General features: G+C 42.2%; 4 protein-coding genes across 5 annotated transcripts; all 4 read left to right on the top strand.

Moving 5' to 3' along the window:
* Nucleotides 1-65: 65 nt before the first annotated feature.
* On the top strand, nt 66-3,074 carry LOC119745406 (melatonin receptor type 1B-B-like). The gene is made up of 2 exons (XM_038221730.1): nt 66-467; nt 909-3,074. Exon 2 carries the CDS (start codon nt 1,037-1,039, stop codon nt 2,150-2,152), a length of 1,116 nt encoding a protein of 371 aa, XP_038077658.1. The 5' UTR covers nt 66-467; nt 909-1,036; the 3' UTR covers nt 2,153-3,074.
* A 173-nt stretch (nt 3,075-3,247) lies between these two features.
* Nucleotides 3,248-6,209, top strand: LOC119745407 (melatonin receptor type 1B-B-like). Of its 2 annotated transcripts, none has more exons than XM_038221732.1 (2): nt 3,248-3,958; nt 4,357-6,209. In XM_038221732.1, the coding sequence occupies exon 2, from the start codon at nt 4,554-4,556 to the stop codon at nt 5,664-5,666; it is 1,113 nt and encodes a 370-aa protein (XP_038077660.1). In that variant the 5' UTR covers nt 3,248-3,958; nt 4,357-4,553; the 3' UTR covers nt 5,667-6,209. The 2 variants fall into 2 exon arrangements, with proteins under 2 accessions (XP_038077660.1, XP_038077659.1); XM_038221731.1 differs by having other exon boundaries at nt 3,248-4,043.
* A 2,768-nt stretch (nt 6,210-8,977) lies between these two features.
* On the top strand, nt 8,978-11,765 carry LOC119745408 (melatonin receptor type 1B-A-like). The gene has a single exon (XM_038221733.1). The coding sequence runs from the start codon at nt 8,978-8,980 to the stop codon at nt 10,079-10,081; it is 1,104 nt and encodes a 367-aa protein (XP_038077661.1). The 3' UTR covers nt 10,082-11,765.
* Nucleotides 11,766-12,602: 837 nt separating this feature from the next.
* On the top strand, nt 12,603-17,581 carry LOC119745405 (melatonin receptor type 1B-A-like). Its single transcript, XM_038221729.1, has 2 exons — nt 12,603-12,820; nt 16,140-17,581. Exon 2 carries the CDS (start codon nt 16,171-16,173, stop codon nt 17,362-17,364), a length of 1,194 nt encoding a protein of 397 aa, XP_038077657.1. The 5' UTR covers nt 12,603-12,820; nt 16,140-16,170; the 3' UTR covers nt 17,365-17,581.
* The last annotated feature ends 670 nt before the right edge of the window (nt 17,582-18,251 follow it).

The raw sequence follows: 18,251 nt of genomic DNA, 5'->3' as shown, positions 1-18,251 counted from the left end.
GAACTAAAGTTTGAATATCTTCATCGTGGGGCCTTTCAGGCTCGCACCGCACTTTCTTTATATTTTGTTTTGCATTTTCAAAACATAACTATGCGTCGCTCAATAAATTGAAGTAATTTTTTGCTACCGAAGAGGAAACAACAGTAGCTCTTTAGGCCTGCAGGCCTACCGTAAACATCCGGGTATGGCACGCGGCTAGACACGTTTACAATCTCGTCACGGATATGTGACTTCAGTACAGTATACCTGGAAACCAACAAAGCGAAACCAATATACCAGATTTATTTTTAGCCAACTGGAAAGTTTCTCTTTATACAAAAGTGACCGGCACGGGCTGTTGAGCTCATCGACATCATTTTGACCCAATGAGTGCCGCAAACAAACTAGCTTGGCACTTCAATATTGAGTACCTCATACGTAACAACGCAACACGTCTGGAAATAACACTTGCATCGCCCGTAAGCTTGGTAAGTTTATAAACGAATTGTGGACAGGGAGAATGAATTCGCATTCACCCATCTGTGTGCTACATGGCACGATATGAATAATTGCAATTATAAATAGTTAAAAAAAAAAGTGTTCAGACTGAGTATAATGTTTGGCCTTGCATGCGTGCGAAGTCTGGATTTAAAAATGCAAGCGCATAAGCAGTGCGTAGGTTTTCGTTTTCGTGATGCGACAAAATAACCATCTCCATTGTAAAGTCTTTTGGTTAAAACTGTTTTCTCCTACAAATTAATCGTTGTCCCTCATTACAGGGCAAGTCTTTGTTGTCATTAAAGTGACGATGTCCATGAAAGATGAGGCATTCTGTCAATAGTGACTGCATTTTTTTTCTTTTTCAAAGTTTAACAAAGAAATTGATTGGAACGGGCTATAACCTTTTTTCAAAATCTCTTGCTTTACAGAATGAAGAGACGACCCAACGTGGTAAACTCACTATCCAAGAACAATCGAAGCATTTTATCCACTGTGAAATCCTCAAGAATCCAAACCTACGACGGCTGAACAAGATCATCCTGCACTACCGATTGAGATGGATCTGGATATCTTGACCACACCCTCCTTGCCTCCAACCTGGGAAGATGAGAACGCGACTGGCTGGATCAGCACCCAGCAAACGATGCTATCTCTCTACAGCTACCCAGAACGCGTCGTGATAGCCTCCTTCTTCATTCTCATATCAGTCCTGACCATCTCCGGTAACATCACGGTCATCTTAGCCGTGGTGTTCAGTAAGAAACTCCGCACTTCCACCAACGTCTTCGTGGTGAGCCTTGCCGTGGCTGACCTGCTAACTGGCGTGGGGATACCCATGAGCGCGGTTGCTCTGCTCAGCCCTGGTGACACCTGGCCTTTCGCCACCGAAGCCCCGTGCTTCGTCGGCGCTCTGTTGCTCTACATCAGCGTTGGGGCCAGCGTGCTCCACCTCGCGAGCATCGCCCTGAACAGAGCCGTGCTCATCAAGCGGCCCATGACCACGTACCGCTGGCTCTACACCAGGCGCAATCTTGCCATCATGGTCGTAATCATTTGGGCCATTGCGATCCTGGTAATGCTTCTCCCACCTCTCTTTGATGTGGGAGGGTTCGGCCTCGACATGCAGTTCCGCAGCTGCAGCGACCTCCAGACTCATCCCCGTGGCATGACCTTTGACCAAATTCAGACCTTTACTTTCTATCTCGTTCCTACGATTGTCGTCTTAGCCTGCTATGCCATCATCTTCGTTCACGTTCGGCGCCATTTCAAATCCCTGAAGGCCCATGGTCAGGAGCCAATGGCAGAGACTGCCTCATCTTCTACCGGTAAAGCTCACTTGGAGATAACAACAGCCACCCAGGATTCTACCCACCGACATCGGATTAGCCGACAGCAGCTCCAGATCACCAAGAATCTCTTCACGGCCGTGTGCGTGTTTTTCTGTTGCATCACGCCTTTCTTCTTGACCAATCTCTTGACCACCATGCACCGCTTCTTGAACTACGCTGCCATCATCCTTCTCTGCAACAGTTGCGCCAACCCCATCATCTACGGAGCCAAGCATCCACAGTTCAAGAAGGTGATGCGTCGTATGATTATGTGCCAATACTCGCAAATCGAAGAGCCGTCTGACACGCTGAAGGCTCTGATGGCTTGTTTCAAAAAGCAGTAGCAAAAAAATCAAGTTTAACGAGGCTTTCTGTACCGCAAACTTGAAGGAAGCTAGTGAGCCTAAAATTTCAGATGCAAAAACTCAGAATTGGAAACATATCAACAGAGGCTCATTTTAAAACAAACCGATAATATTGTAGAAGATTTAAACTAAAAGGAACAATAACGTTTTCCGCAAAAAAAATCATTTATTGCCCTTTAAAAACAAGATATAATCGGAGATTACGGAATCAAAGCACTGTATAGACTATAGGAAAATGTTTCCGTGCAGTAACAAGATGATATGTAAAAACAGATTCTTTCTTTGTATGATGTCCGATACACAGGGAAATGATATACTATGCCTATATAGAATGGAAAATGGTTTAATGTTTATTGAGTTGAAAGTGTTATGAAATAAGCAGTATCCGTGTATATTATGCGCTTAGGTAAATATATTGAATGTTTGGCTTATAAACTATATTGGGAATTCACAATGTTTGCCTTTTAACATGTGATTAAAATAATGCATGTAATTTATATTGTATTTTTGTGAGCGTTACAACATTTAAGCTTTAAACATTTTAATAACAGTACTAAAACATAAATATTTTGAATGTTCAAGATATTTAAGTTGACCGCCCGTCCCATAGGTCTATACGTTCGAAGCCAGAGTCGATGATGGAGGGACAGGGAACTATGGTGTCTTGGCTGGAGTGACGTAACTCTTCGAGACGTCAGATCAGAATAAACACGTGATTTTCAAAGTTGCGGTGGGGCAGCCACACCATCTTATTAATTACTATCACACTTAAACAAAAATTAAGTAAAATTTGCAAAGAGGAAATAATTTTGTGAGGGGGTAAATGGATACAATGATATTTTCATTTAACTTTAAGCAAGTCATACATGGTGAAAATATAATCTTCATATACATAATGCAAGTCCATAGCTTCTTATAAAAGACATAGGATCATTTGCATTTCATGCGTTTTGTTTCTTTTCAATGACAACACCACTGAAAATTAATAACCCGTTGAAGTTTCAGCTCAGTGGATTATATTACACCTTTCGAGAAAAAAAAACCAGTTAAAAAAACACGTACAACCGTTTGATCACGACTCGGAGACACGATTTCGTCTACAGCACTCTTTTCATTCAGTCATTACTGATCGTTAAAAATCACCTACATTTTTTGATTTCTTCTTAATGACGGCAAACCAGACGGAATAATTTCACGGGGTGTTTAGTACCATGAATACGATCTTTAATCCAAGTAAGCTTTTTTGGTAATAATTTGATAGGTTACTTTGGGGATAAATGCAAAATGATCCTCGTCATGTGCCTTTCAAGCGTTAGCCAATTAAAAATCAAGTTGTCGTTCCGTGTTCTACCATTGACGCCGAGGTTGAAATGAGGCAAACCAGGGTAAGATTCTCTGTATGCCTATTTCAACAATTCTATCTCAACTAATTTGCAAACACTGTCGCTCGTTATACTGGCTTCATAGCAAATATATTCCTGGGGTATTTTGCGCATGCTCACAACAAGGGTGTATATAACGAAATAGGCTCAGTCCATATTCGAACTTTGCCATTTGCGTGCAACACTATATAGTCTACCAACTACCTACCGGTACAACGAGAAAAACGATTTTCAATAGTCAAGAACAACCCGGATGCATTGCCGTCAATTATTCACCCAACATCCGCGTTGAATACCTGGAATAACAGCTTCACTCCGATAATCCCATATTGATCGGCTAACTGCTGTGTATTTTTCAACCTTGACTTCTTTCTAAACGGTGAAAATGGCGTAGGAATGCATGGTGAGTTGTACCTTTTTGGCAGGCCTAGAACATCGGTTACCTGTCCTCCAAATAGTGGTATCTGTCAAGAGAAGATAAACAATTTGTGAGTACCAATGCCAAAGAGTCATTGTGCCTCTTTTCGAGCTCCATTCCGGTCTTTATGAGGACGGGGAATCTAGATGTCCTGACTGGAACTTACCAGTTAAAATCTTCCATTTGCTCATATATAGATATAAGTGCTTCATCACACCTTAGTTTCGAAAAGTGACGTAAGGCCTGATAAAGTACAATAAACGATTACTCTTCCAGGAAGATTTACCGATGGACGACAATGCCTTGGTTTGTCCTTCCGTCCTTCCGCATATTTTTGCCCAGAGTGTCATTGTACTAACACATGTTTTCCCCCATTATACCAGATCACATCGCAAAGCGAACAGCACCTCTGCAGGATTACGGATTGAGCGAGTTGCAGATTTCTCAGTTCCTCATGAACTTTCCAAGAGCTGGCGTGAAAACAAATAGTCTGCTTTTTTGTGTGTAATAACTGCAAGTTTTTCTGAAGGTTTACCAAAGATTTCTTGGCAAACTAGTAATATCATAAACGATTGTCAGAATGGATCTACCTATCCCCTCGGCTACCGACGTCTTGAACAGCACAACACCAGAGACGATGATCTCCTTGTACACCTACCCTGAGAGAGTAGTGGTGGCCGTCTTCTTCATTCTCATTTCCATCTTTGATGTCGTTGGGAACAGCGTGGTCATCCTTGCCGTGGTGTTCAGCAAGAAGCTCCGGACTTCTACCAACGTCTTCGTGGTCAGCCTCAGCGTGGCTGACTTCATAGCCGGCCTGTCGTTACCCATGAGCGTGGTGGCTCTGCTGAGCCCCGGTGACACCTGGCCCTTCGACACTGAAGCCCCGTGCTTCGTCGGCGGCCTATTTCTCTTCATCAGCTCCGGTTCCAGTCTGCTCAATCTCGCCTGCATCGCCCTGAACAGAGCCGTGCTCATCAAGCGACCAATGACCACGTATCTCTGGTTGTACACCAATCGTAACATCGCCGTTATGGTGGCTACCGTTTGGGCAGTTGCCATCTTTGGTATCCTGATCCCGCCCTTGGCAGGCGTTGGAGGTTTTGGTTTGGACAGGGAACACCGCACCTGCAGTGATCTCCAAAATCTTCCTGGTGGGATGACCTTTGACCTGATTCAAACCATCACCTTCTACGTCGTCCCTCTAATGGTAATCTTGACCTGTTACGTCATCATCTTCGTCCACGTGCGTCATCATTTCAAAACCCAAAAGGCGCGAAGCCAAGAGAACACGGCAGATGTGGACGCAACCGCGGCCTCGTCCAGCGAGAAAGCCAAAGACCACACGCTGGATCCAACAGCTGCTAAGGCGGCGGACGCCCGCCGGCACCGGATCAGCCGCCAGCAGCTTCAGATCACCGTCAATCTCTTCACGGCATTCTGCGCGTTTCTCGTCTGCGTGTCCCCGTATTGCGTCACCATGGTCGTCACGACCAACGACCGTTTCCGTCTCTTCAGCGCGGTACTCTTCCTCTGCAACAGCTGGGTCAATCCAATCATCTACGGAGCCAAGCACCCGCAGTTGAAGAACGTGATGCGCCGTTTGCTGCGATGCCAGTACTCGCAGATAGAAGAGCCGTCGGACACGCTGAAAGCTCTCATGGCTTGCAAGAAACAGCAGTCTAATGGATGAAGCCAGCCCGGCTCTATGGAAACAGTGGTCAGTTTTGAACTCTTATTATAATAAATCCATGCGCAGTACGGAATGGTTGGTCTTTGAATATTATACAGCGCCAATTTGTAAATTTTCGTATATGAGAGAAAACAGAATGTAACACAAAAATCATATTTAGTATCTTTTATTCAACTTAGAGCATGAGTGCAGTTTTAACATAATAATTGATATCATATTCTCATTTGTTTTTAATGAATCACTGAGGAAATGTGACATATTTAAAAGGTGAATAGTCTGGATCCAACTGCAGTATGTTTACGTGTGTATTATACGATAAGTGAACACTGTACATCATCTTTTCATACTGGCTTCTTGATTTCAGTCAAAAACATCGAAAACCGTGAACAGGAGCTTAACTGTCATTCAGGGTTTGCTCTCTGCGCGTACGTATAGCCTAACGATACATCAAAGTTCCTTTGTTTTAACTTTAATTTTATAAATTCTAAGGGTTCCAGGTCGAGCAGATATGTCGAATGATGCAATTTTTAATCATAGTGTAAACATTCCGCCTCTGTGTGTTGTTTCTTAAAAAAGCACGCAGGCCTTGCATTTCTGGGTCCTGTTGTGTTTAGCGTCTAGCGTCTAGCTTCTATTTAAACACTTTACATTGTTTACATCATTATGTAAAAATGGGCAAATGAAAGAAGTCCTGAGCCTTTAGTTATGTAACCTAGCCTTAATACGGGATGTAACACAATTCTACAATAATATTATTGTTAATCGTAATACAGCTCGCACCAAGGCTATACCAACACAAATCCTGCTCGTAGACAATTATATATACCGGATTCTCCTACTAAAAGTGCACCATATTTCAATAGGGGGCGCTGTTCAAATTCGAAGATTTTTAACACTAGATTACAGAATGGTGCACCGTATTTTAAACAGGCAGACATTATACCAGTATAATCATCACCAGAGGGGGGGGGGGGGGTTCGACTTATTTTTTAGGAATTTGTATGAAAAAAAAAAATTGACAGAGCTGAGGGGGGGTTGACCCCCCCCCCCCCTCTCGATCCGCGCTTAACTTCTGATATAAAAGTACCATGGTGTTGTCTTACAAACTCGGAACAACAAACCATTAAACCGATATTCTATGAAAGGCATTAGCCTATAGGATCATTTGTATTTATCTCTAAAGTAAAGTACCGAATTATTATCAGAAGCTTACTTGGATTAAAGAAAGTACTGGATAACACGCCGTGATTTTGTCCGTCTGGCTTGCTGTCATTTAGAACAAATCATCATGTCGGTGATTTTCAACGACCAGTCCATTGACTGAATTTTTGGAAATTATAATTGACGAAATCGTGTTTAGTGGTCCAAACTCGTGCATGGTTTTCCATTGTTTTCTCGAAAAGTGTTTATTTCCACTGAGATGAAACTTCAACATGTTAGGTTTTGAACATTCTTCTTTGGATTTGAGTGGTGTTATTATTGGAAACCAAACAAAATGCATGAAAAGCAAAAGATCCTATACATATGCCATTAAGTGAAGCGCAGTGTGCCAGACGGCATATAGGCGATAGAACCTTTGCACTAAAATTTGATTGTTTAAATAAGCTCATTTAATTTCCTTTTTAATCGTAGATTTAATGTATTACAATGCAAAGAAATATTATTTAAAGTACGCAGGTGGGGGGTTTTTTTTGCGGTTTTTTTTTTGCTGGTACTTTTCTGTTTTTACGAACATCCCGCATGCGGATATTCGATTAGTATGTCGGTTGGTGGTGGGACACTGGTCAACTTAGCGGTATAATTATAGTCTTTTTAATACCATGCAATTTGCATTGAAGTTCGATTTGATTCAATACATGTAATATCACTTAGTTTCCTTTCTTAAATTGTCAAGTTAATGTACAGCGTGAGTGAAACAAAATGACTACATTGGAAAATAAATATTCTAAAACATATGTAGCTTGCTCCATGCATTTTCATAAAAATAACATATTAAAGAACATATTATTGACTATACTGTGAAATGTTCACGTATGTTGCATATTCTATTCCTAAGTTATGTCTATTTTAATGAACAGAACATAAAATCGAGCTGTCCACTACTGATTGTTTACCGTTCTACGAGCTGATGAAAACCAATAAAAATACAATGAAACATTGACGCTTTCCCACCTCCGTGAACGAAAACCTGCAAAAGAAACCTGACAACGATCGCCATCACTATTTCAGGGGAACAATGAGTTGACTTGTTTCTCATATTCAAAACACAAAACCTGACAGTAAAAATAAGGTTCAGTCTTGCTGACTCATCTGATTAAAATCTCATTTGTTTTTGAATGCAGGTATGGCATTCGAAGGACAGCTGTAAAAATAGGTTCTTTTAGTAAAACATAACTTCTGACAGCGTGGATCAATTTCAGTAATTCATTTTTTTTTCAGATGAGCTGAAGAACAAGCTCTTTTAAGACATTCTTCATTGGTGTATTAAATTGATTGCTTTAAAAAAAACAATAATTAATCAGAGTCACTTTCTTTTTGACTCCCCTGTATTATATGCAAAAGAAAATGATATGCAGATATCCCTCCCCCTCCCCCCCCCCCTTTCTCCCCTGGTATATACTTTCCTGGTCTCTGCAAAAATCAAGAACGTGCCGCTTACTGATAATCTAGAAGTGAAATGATGTCAGATGGCAAAGGATCTCCACATTATAGTCTGTATTTGTTTAGGCTATTTAACCTCAGTAATTACATCGAACACTGGGAATAATACAACTCTCAAAGATGCTAAAGACGGATATCAAATTTAAGCTTGATTGACCCCTTTTCACTTTTTTGTTCAATTTCACGGGGTTAACTGATGACCATCAATGGCTAGTTTGAAGAAAAATGAGATATTCTATACACAAAATATGAAGTAAAATGCTGGTCCAGCTTCATCAAAAATTCTCAGAAATAAAAGTGCAAAGAGTTTGTGTGATTAAAAAACGGGAAATTCCCCACTTTCTACCATATGCAAGTATGCCGCATTGTGTATGCTGCAAACCTGGTCGCGGCCGAGCGAGTTTCAATTGACTGCGATAACAAAATATACAAAATGCAAACAGCAAAGGTGAATTCGCAGAGTATGACCAGCAAAAAGTCAGTTTGGTAAAGCATTATTATATAGCCCTTTGAATTGTGTTTTCATTTTTGCCGATGACGGTTTCGCCATCTTAATGGATATCTGTAGCCTTATACTTTCATTCCACAACATTTCTGAATAAAAATACTTCATCAGTCTTGATCGGGTGTGTCTGAGGAATATTTACAACATGATTATCAACTCAACCTCCGCACATCAGGATATGACGCTTTTTTGGTCTGGAAACTACACCACCGTACTCGATACACAAGACCCGAGTCACTCGCTGCAGACCTACGCAGAAAGGGTCGTGGTGGCTGCGTTTATTCTTTTGATCGCCATCAGCAATATCGTCGGTAACAGCCTGGTGATCCTTGCCGTGGTGTTCAGCAAGAAGCTCCGGACTTCTACCAACGCCTTCGTCGTGAGTCTGAGCGCGGCTGATCTGCTGGCGGGACTAGCGGTTAGCATGACGGTGGTAGCTCTCCTCAACCCCGGCGAGAGCTGGCCATCGGTGCTGTGCTCCATGGCCGGTGTCGTGCTCTACGTCAACTCGACTGCCAGTCTCTTCAACCTGGCCTCCATCGCTCTGAACAGACTGATCCTCATCAAGCGCCCCACTCTCTATCGTAGCCTCTACACTAGACTAACTATTGCTGTCAATATTGCTGTGGTGTGGATTGCCGCTATCGCTGTCATGGTAGTGCCGCCCTTGTTGGGCATCGGAGGCTTCGGTTACGACGAGCAGCATCACGCCTGCAGCGACCTAGACACCCATCCTAAGGCAAAGATCTTCGAGAAGATCCAAACCGTCCTCTCCTTTCCCATACCCTTCATCATCATCGTCAGCAGCTACATCATGATCTACATGCACGTCCGGCGTCACTTTCAGGCCCAGAGAGTCTTGCGAGGTATCAGTGACGAGGCCCCAACCACTAGCTCTGGCAACTTCATCTTCGTGGTGTCTGATAACGCGACCGCCCTGAGGACCTCTCACCAGGACCGCATCAACCGCCAGCAGGTCGAGATCACCAAGAATCTTTTCATAGCCTTCTGCGCCTTCTTCTTCTGCGTCGCTCCGTACAGCATCGCACTCTTCCTGCCCAACAACGATCGTTACCTGCTCTTTTTGGCCGCGGTGTTCTTCTGCAATAGCTGTGTCAACCCATTCATCTACGGAGCCAAACACCCACAGTTCAAGAAGGTGATGCGTTGCATGTTGAGATGTCAGTACTCTCAGATCGAGGAACCATCGGACACCTTAAAGGCACTGATGAATTGTTGCAGAGAGTAACCCGAGTGCACTGTCATTTATGTCGACCAATGCTTAATGTGTCATTTTGACCTTGGCAAAAGAGTTATTTCGACCCAGCTATTGTTATTTTGACCCAGCTAGTGTCATTTGACCCAGCTAGACATTTTGACCCAGCTAGTCTCACTTGACCCAGCTAGTGTCATTTTGAACCAGCTATTGTCATTTTGACCCAGCTAGTGTCATTTTGACCCAGCTAGGCATTTTGACCCAGCTAGTGTGATGTTGACACAACTATTGTCAGTTGACTCAGCTAGTGTCATTTTGACCCAGCTATTGTCATTTTTTGACCCAGAGGAGTGTTACTTTTGATCCTGAAAAGTATCAAACCAAATAGAACCAGATTCCGGATTAAATCAGGCGACCAAAGACTTTTTAGAGTGTAAGATAATACTCCGAATAAATATTGTACTAGGTTTAAACTATGTTAAATACTGTATTTTTCGTTTAACAGAGTTGGAATACCGTGGATTATACAATCGTTGTACAGGAGGATAATATGTGGATAACTCGCATATACTTTCGGAACAATGTTGATATAGACTGGAATCATATTTTGAAGCAAACCCTGTACCAAAACTGAAAACTGAAATTCAAATTTCATAATTTGTAGCACCGACCGGAATGTTCACACGATGTAGTTAGAATGTTGTAGTTTTCTAAGCATAACGTTGATATTCTTGGGAAATATGCATGTAACGGACATATGTTCACTGAGACACTACCCAGAGTTTTTAAGCCTTCCCCATTTTTACTGTTGTTTATTCATTATTTTACCAAAGAAGGTTTTCATGAGAAGTTTGGATGATGATGTGAGATATTGATTATATATAATACCATAAAAAGGTTTAAATACTGCAATTTTCATTTGCTTTATAGTAATACAATTTGGAATATTGTGAAACATGACTCACTCTCTTTCCGGTGTGAATGAAAGTCCAAACGGACCACTTCTCGGCCAACCATTAAGGATGCGGAAATGGTCAGGTATTTGGAGGCGAATTGCACGGCTGTCCTTCAGAATCTAGAAAGAAATCAAAAATCAAGTTTCAGTTTCCATGAAGTGAGAAGCTGTGAAAGTAACATCCTTTTGTCCGGTCGCTCAATTCAATAAAGGGCCCATGCAATGTATTTTTTAATGCTATCCTTGAAAATGCAGATTTGTGTCCCATTTAACCTCATTTTAAATTTTCGTTTCGCCATTTTGAAGTATGTTAATTACCATATTCATGAGCACAACAGTGACGGTGATGGGCGGAAACATCGATGCTACAGCTATGTCAGCACGAAAAGTTGCTAGAATTTTGGAAATGTTCACGTCTTAATTTTATTTTCTTTGGTGAGTCATTGTTGTTTCAAAACATGGCAGAAAGCCAATGAGCAAACCTTTCTCATAAGGGTTTTCAATGAGCAAATTTTGGGTTCACGATTTAAACAGATAATCCCTAAAGTGAACAGTGTCTCCCCGAAATGACATCACATCAACAGCGCCCTCAGTTGTCTGGAAAAGCATGGACAATTTTAAATGTTTAAAGAATTGCACTTTTCAATCGGTAGAAAATCGAAAATCTACAGCCGACTCGTACGTGTACACGTACACCGGTGCAGGTGTGGGCGAGACGATGGAGGCCATAATTATGTTTGTACATGTATGTAGCTGTGAAATCTCAGGATCAAGCTCCAGGCCATGTGGTTTGGTTCATAATGTTGTTTTACATAATTCTAAGTACAATGGGTCCGTTGATCGTGTGGTCAGTCTGCGACCTATGGCTATGGTCCGAGTGTTTGGTTTGTTATGTCTCATTGGACCTCGTCTCTGTTCGTTGAAGTTTGCTTGACAGACTAGGAGTCTTTATGTCGCGGGTTCGTCGTAGGAAAAAAAATAATAAAATGCACCATTTCGAAGGCTAGACAATCGTTTATCAATTCGTATCTGAACTGACCCGGTTATTGCTTGATTTTTTTTCTGTACTTGAATCCAAAGAATATCTTATACACGGTAAAATATCTCAATAAAAATATAGGTCCCCTATATTTGCTTTTAGCCACAAATTTCTTGGGCACGTCAGGTCCAAGAATGATGTAAACCATCCTTGTCTTCTCTTCACTTGTCACGACTATGGTGGAAGAAAAAAAACAAGAGAAGGCAAGCCTTGCAAATTAAGGTTGGCCACAGAGTGCACAGAATTATATTGAATTGATTCAGAATGGCTGTTAGCCTCTAAAAGTCTGTTCATGCACCCGAACCGGGTAAAGTCCATTCATTGCCGTTACGGGGTTATCCTATATGATAACAGTGCCCGGCTCTTTTCACAAATCCACAACCAGTCTAGTAAGTCCGGTTATATGGCCTAGCCCCCTCGGTCTGGGACCAGCAAAACGAAGAAGTTGTGCGCTTTTGAGAGCCCAATTTACCGCCCAACCTCAGTGTCCATGATCTGGATGAACGGTTAAAGCCGCAGGAGATTGAGAAACCAGTCGCCCAATCTAGCGCACACAAATCTATCTCCGTACTTGTTCCGCATGTTGCGGTTACTGCAGACACGTCAGCTCGTATAAAGCCGGCATGATTTAACAGTGTCTCATCATTCAGCACAGACGCTGTGGAGACATCCGATCGCACACAGTGCAAGTGAAGAAGACACAAGTGGCAGTATTTTTCCCCTCAAAAGCTGTGTGTGCTGTGCTGAAAATAAAGTAACAGTTGTTCTCATATACTTGGTAAGTACATTTGAATTTCCATTCAAGATTCAGTAAATATTTTATGTTTCTGCCAGTTTGAAGTCCATCACGAGAGGTCCACCACAAGTCATCCAGTTATGGAGGAAGCCACTACATGTAGTATTCAAATGAACTGTGATAAAACTTAAAAGCAGTCTAACGTTACTTTGTCGATACAATTTTGCTAGAAAGGACTTGTGATTTACTTGTAACCACACTTCAGGCCAAATAAACAAAAACATTTTAAGTGTCCCCGCCCCCTTCCTTTTTGGAGGCCCTCTTCTTTCTTTTCTTTTCTTTTTTACTTCAAAATGATATTTTGAAATCTTGCGATCGAACGTTAGCATGCATAGTCCTACCCTTGAAATTGATACTTTTTGTTTGCACAAATCGCTCATCAGCATTAACAGTGAAGCATCGCCATGAAATGGTACTACTACTAATTTTGTTTAATTGCAAGGTCGTCCTCCAAACTGGCAGTACTTGTTTGTCGCATACCTGCCACAAAATGCCAGTTAGCCTAATTGCCATCACGGTGCAAGTCAATTCCTAATACTACGAGAAACCATAAATATTGAGTTTCTTTTATAATTATGTATATAGATACAAACTGCACACACGTATTTTGTATAGGCGCTTGTGTCATGTATATAACTCAAAGAGACTATAGATCTCGTAAAATTACAGTGAATTTCTTTCTTTTTTTGTGCGACTTCTACCGTTTTGCTCTAACATTGAAAGAAAAAATGGTAAAGAAAGCCGTAAAACCGTAACAAGTATAAGGGAAATAATACATTGTAATTTTACGAGTTTTTCTTTTACATAATACTGCATGTAGAAGACAGAAGGTTTTTTTTAATTAAGTGTAGTCAGATATCCAAATAGGTCGGTCCGATTGATATGTTGTGGTGACTGACGAATAACGACGAGTTTTTTTTTCTCTAGGCCCGCTGCTATGTTTTCCTACGGCTTTTCTGTGTTATAAGTCTGATCACAATTCGTTGCCGTATCACCATGGTTTAATCACGTTACATCTTCCCCATACAACGGAATCGGTTGTCGTAATTTCATGTGAGCAAGAAAACTCTTTAACCGTGACAAAAGTCTCATTCGAAACCTTCACGGATGAACTATATACGACACACAAAGCTATGAATATCTTACCGGTTTGTCACTGAGGGGAAAATCGACATTACAGGTTCCTTGCTCAATTTCAGCAATTAAGTAACCGAGAAAAAAAACGCCGGAGCGAACTCTCGGAAATACCACTATAAATCGACGACGAGCAACGCGAACGAAATGCCGGTCGTCGGACCTCGTTGTCTGGTCGTCATATCGCGACTAGAGGATGTCGTTTGCATTAGCCGAGTACACACCTCAGTAGCCTACGTACTGTGACGCCAATGTTGTATGTTCAGGAATAATTGATTGCGATGCTGCCGACTGTTTCACTGCCTCTGTGAATCGATCTTGACTTCTTATTGAAAAGTTCCCTTAATTTTCACGTGAGCAGTTTTGCCCTTTTGAAAAGTACAGAAATTAATTTGTAATGATCTTTCGTATCATGATTTCGATCGTCGCGATGTTGTGCTAAAAGTGCGAATAATGATTCATCACAGAAGTGAAATTCGATGCAAAGAGCAACTGCGCTGCGATCAAGTTAAAGGGAATATACATCATTTGCTTTTGCTGTAATTTTCAGAAATGGATGGAATTGGGGGGTTGGAAATATATAGCAAATATAGTTACACTGACTTTTTTGAGGTTTTGGGTTCGAAAATGCTATAAAAACCAAGAAAAACGATCATTTTCCTGTAGTCTGGTTCCCTGACTCCATATAAGAAGAAACAGAGCAGTTTACATACATTGGGGAATTGTAAGGTCAGGGAACCAGTCTAGCTGGCTCGTACCCGTTTATAGGTTTGTAATCGATTGCAAACAAGTGCGATGGTCAATTGGGGCCAGTATTTGAAAAAAAGCCAGTTTTTTTCCAACGCTGATCGGCCGATCAGCGTTGGAAATTGATACAAAAATACCACTTTTCTTGAAAATGACAGTAAACCAGGTGCCATGATTTTACAGGATGCTTTACACTGTCATTCACTAACAGTCCAGCAAGGTATTTCAAAATGATTTGGTAGTTGTATTTTTTGATGTTTGCAAATGTTGTATTTTCCCTTTAAAATATGGTTGACGATAACTCGACTACACCGAAATAGAATTCACGCTAGCCAGCGGTTGATGGACTTAAAAAAATCATAAGAATGCCTACTGCATCAAAGTGTATACGGATGTTCACGCTTTAATATTAGCACGCAGGCGCAACACACGTCAAGAATCAGCTACCAGTTTAATACCAATATCTTTGATCGGACGTACCAAAAACCGCGCCATTTAAGCATCGCCGCTGCTCCACTTTTATTAACAACAATTTGATATCTAACCAAACTGCTCAGCCGCCCCACTTTAAATTGGCTTCTGACGCCTCTGCAAGTTGTTTTTAATTAAATGTTTGTGGAGGAATGTTATCGTTGTGCGGCGAACGCCTTTTGACTGCTTTCAAACGCGTAAACCGCCAAACAAATCAGGTTAGGTTACGTTTGTCTTGTCTCAATCCCCCTGTAAACAAGGAAAGCGGGGCAAGACAAGAGATAGGAAAGTGTTATCAAAACTTAATACATTTACTAAAAATACTGACCGCGTATGGTAATGTAACGTACAATCTGTGTGCGGTACTGCCGTGGTGTTAAAATCAAGATGAAAATTGAATAATTTAATGGATTTTTGTTAAGTTTATTTGGACGTTGAGAACATATCAATTTCCTAAACTCATTTTGACAATGGTTTTACAGGAGAAAAAGTTTAACCACAGCTGTGGTTAAATCACATATTCAGTGCACATAGTGGTTTAAGCAGTTAATTTCGGCCATTATGGTGTCTGCATGAGTAAAGTAGAAGAGTTTGTAGTTTTGAGGAAAATGGGGACATTAGTTTATACTCTTTCAGATGAGAGGCAACATTGGGGAGTACATGATGTCATATAAAGATAACATAGTAAATATGATATTAGGTCCTCTCAAATGTGGGCTGACGTAATGGTCAGTCTGAGGAGGGAGTACCCTTATGAGGTCATTTGAGTGACATCACAATCTTGGTACGCTATTGGGGGGGGGGTGGGTTTACTCGAGTGACGTGCAAGACCTTGGCCATGGTTAGAGTAGGGTGTGCATGGCTAGAATTTGGTCTTACACAACATGAAATGCCAGTACATTTCTTATGCACCCACTTTTTCCCTTTCCTCAACCTTTCCATTTTACAGGTTCGTAGATATCCCAACGGCCAAGATCGAAATGGGCACCAGCGATGCAACGATGGTTTTCTCAAACGATACCGAAACAGCCGTGTCCGTCGAGAGTTATTCTGCGACCGATTTCTCCATCAACACAACAACTATTTCCGGAGTGGAGAACAATACGATCATGGGTGTGAGCACCGCTGGCCCTGTGAGTAAGTCTCTGCAGACCTATGAGGAGAGAGTAGTTGTTGCCGTGTGTTGGCTCCTGATTGCCCTGATCAACATCATCGGTAATACTTTGGTCATCCTTGCCGTAGTGTTCAGCAAGAAGCTCCGGACTTCTACTAATGTTTTCGTGATCAGTCTCAGCGTGGCCGACCTGCTAACCGGCCTGGCGATACCCATGAGCGCCGTCGGCTTACTCAGTCCAGGAAACACTTGGCCCTTGTCTACCGAGGCTCCTTGCTACCTAGCCGGCATGCTGCTCTTCGTCAGCTCCTCGGCTAGTCTCTTCAACCTGGCCTCCATCGCTCTGAATAGGCTGATCCTCATCAAGCGCCCCATGACGCTGTATCGTAGCCTCTACACCAGGCGCAATCTTGCCATCAACGTGGCCGTCCTGTGGTTGGTTGCCATTGCGACCATGGTCATCCCACCTCTGTTTGGTGTCGGCGGGTTCGGATACGACGAGGCGCATCACACCTGCAGCGACCTGGACACTCATCCCAGAGCCAAGACCTTCGAGAGGATCCAGACCTTTCTCTCCTACCCCATCCCCTTCATCATCATCGTCAGCAGCTACATTATGATCTTCCTGCACGTCCGGCGTCACTTTCAGACCCAGAGATCCATGCGAAGTGCCATCAGCGACACCACCAACGCCAGCTCAAGCAATGGCAGCTCCAGCTTTGTGGTGTCTGACAACGCCACCGTCTTGAAGACAGCTCAACATAACCGCATCTACCGCCAGCAGCTCGAGATCACCAAGAATCTCTTCATGGCCGTCTGCGCTTTCTTCGTCTGCATCACTCCGTATTGCGTGGCACTCTTCATCCCCAACACCGACCGCTACCTGCTGTTCCTGGGCGTGGTCTTCACCTGCAACAGCTGCGTCAACCCGATCATATACGCGTCCAAGCACCCTCAGTTCAAGAAGGTGATGCGCCGTATGCTGCAGTGCAGGTATTCTCAAATCGAAGAGCCGTCTGACGCACTGAAGGCGCTGATGGCTTGCCGTAAAACGGTCTAAATGGAGTACACTTTGATTGAATTGGGGAAAAGTGTGACCTCGTTGATTGGCTTTGTCACTCAGAGGGTCAGGGGTTCGAATCCTCCTGTCGCTGGTAATAATGGTGTGTGTCCTTGCGGGCAAGGCACTTTACTCCCACTTGCCTCCCTCGACCCAGGGGTATAAATGGTTACATGTATTAGCAGCGGAGTAACCTGCAATGGACTGGCATCTCATCCAGGGGGGTTAGAAATGTTTTGTTTTATGCGCCACGTTGGCTAGTCTTATACTTTAATAACTTTTTACTCAATACTTTGATTGAGGTGCCGATCAACGGGAATAGTGATATCAAGTATTGACTGAATTGCTATTCCTGAAGAGGATCAGGAATGTTGATATCAATTATTTGTTTCATATTAGAATGTAGTTGCAAGAAGTCGTCTGTAAAACCACAATAAGGTATACACGTATAGTCAGGTATGATACCCTTATTGTGTTTCCTCTCAAAATGACTCTGTTACCGGTCAACCCAGCCATCCAAACTGAACAAAATTGTCCAAATTAATGTAACATACATTTTTTACCGTAATGCACCTGTGATCACTTCATGTAATCCTATACCCGATAGGTCTGTTTAATCAGCTCTTTCGTGTTTATTGACAACAAAGGCATTTTGGATGCGATTGGAGACACTGTATATATCGTTGAAGTATGTTTGCAGATGTACCGTGTCACAGTGACTTTTGATGTAAGAGAGATGGTTCGTGAGAACAGTGTGATATTATAATTGGACAGGAGACATTTAGGGACACATTTTTTTGCAGCAAAATATAGCAAGCTCATATTTTATTATTGAGTATGTGTTTACGTTTCTAGACTTGCCCGATGACATAAGTACGTTGTGTTCG

The sequence above is a fragment of the Patiria miniata genome, unplaced genomic scaffold (genome assembly GCF_015706575.1).
Source record: "Patiria miniata isolate m_02_andy unplaced genomic scaffold, ASM1570657v1 HiC_scaffold_7, whole genome shotgun sequence".
In the NCBI taxonomy this organism is placed as follows: Eukaryota; Metazoa; Echinodermata; class Asteroidea; order Valvatida; family Asterinidae; genus Patiria; species Patiria miniata.
This window is presented reverse-complemented; position numbering and strand designations above follow the sequence as displayed.